This window comes from Volvox carteri (genome assembly GCF_000143455.1).
Source record: "Volvox carteri f. nagariensis unplaced genomic scaffold VOLCAscaffold_329, whole genome shotgun sequence".
NCBI classification, from domain to species: domain Eukaryota; kingdom Viridiplantae; phylum Chlorophyta; class Chlorophyceae; order Chlamydomonadales; family Volvocaceae; genus Volvox; species Volvox carteri.
Genome location: NW_003307861.1, coordinates 3,977 through 5,038, shown reverse-complemented (window position 1 = coordinate 5,038; position 1,062 = coordinate 3,977). Strand labels below are relative to the sequence as shown.

General features: G+C 65.8%; 1 protein-coding gene across 1 annotated transcript in view; it reads left to right on the top strand.

Moving 5' to 3' along the window:
- Nucleotides 1-1,049, top strand: part of VOLCADRAFT_108666 (uncharacterized protein) — a gene marked incomplete at its 3' end in the record, with an annotated part of 8,606 nt that extends 7,557 nt beyond the window's left edge. Inside the window, exons 9-11 of the mRNA XM_002959529.1 lie at nucleotides 85-162; nucleotides 352-664; nucleotides 701-1,049. Coding sequence (XP_002959575.1) covers nucleotides 85-162; nucleotides 352-664; nucleotides 701-1,049 — 740 coding nt within the window. The remainder of the gene's footprint in view (nucleotides 1-84; nucleotides 163-351; nucleotides 665-700) is intronic.
- Nucleotides 1,050-1,062: the final 13 nt, after the last annotated feature.

Sequence of the window (1,062 nt, the reverse complement as noted above, 5' to 3'; positions counted from 1 at the left end):
CCTCGTTCCGTCAGGCAGCAGCTGCTCTTGGCAAGCATGGGTTGTCACGGCGAGGACGTCCTGCGCGCAACCACACAAATGCAGAGTTCAACGTGCTCCTGGCCGAGGCCCGAAAGTACAGGGACGAGTTCCTGGAGCAGCACCACGTCAAGCCCGCCAGCAGTGAGTCGTGCTGCCTTGCCGCCCATTCCTCGCTTGCACCCGCTGCCGTGCCCCGTGCCCGCTCTCCAAGTGTCCAGCCATGTGGCCACGGCATCCCTTCCTGTCACGCCTCGCCCCTCCATGCCTCCACTTCCCTCCCGACATCCCGCCAACCTCACATCCACCCTCCCTCCCTCCCTGCCCCTGCAGCGTACTTGTACAACATCACGGCGGCAATACACGAAGGCGACATGCCGGACCGTGCGACCGCGACGCATGCGGAGGTCATGCAGCTATGGATCGCGGCTGCCGGCAGCCTGCGAGCTGATACCGCAATAGAGCTTATTTATGACTACGGCATGGACGCGGGCACCGTCCTCAAGACGGACCAGGACTTCGCGCGCTCGGTGCTGACGGCCGCGCAGCAGGCGCGAGCGTCGGGCGCCCTCCTGACCACAACCACGCCAGCCAAGCGAGCCGCAAGCAGCCCCGCCGAGCCAGATTCCAGTGCCTCCCCCCGCACGTGACTGTATACCATCACGTGCGCTCCCACCGGCAGAGTGTATGTCGGCCAGTCCCGGGACCCTCAACGTCGCTTCCAGGCTCATGCCCGCAACCCACCCAGCCGGATGAAGGAGGACGCCAGCCGCTACCAACCCTTCCATGACCACTTCTCGCTCACGCGCCTCATGTCCACCGCCAATCCTGCACTGGCCCAACGGATGGAGGCCTTCTACATCGCGCAGTTCAAGGCTCGGGGGCCAGGCGGCTACAATGTGCTGTGCGGGCCGCCTTCCGCCAGCCCGGCCTTCTACGCGATGAGGCGGCAACGCGCGGGCAGCGCCCACACGCCCACCGCCGTCACAGCCCAAGACAATGATGATGACGCCCCAGACACGCTCGCCTAGCCCACACAGCACC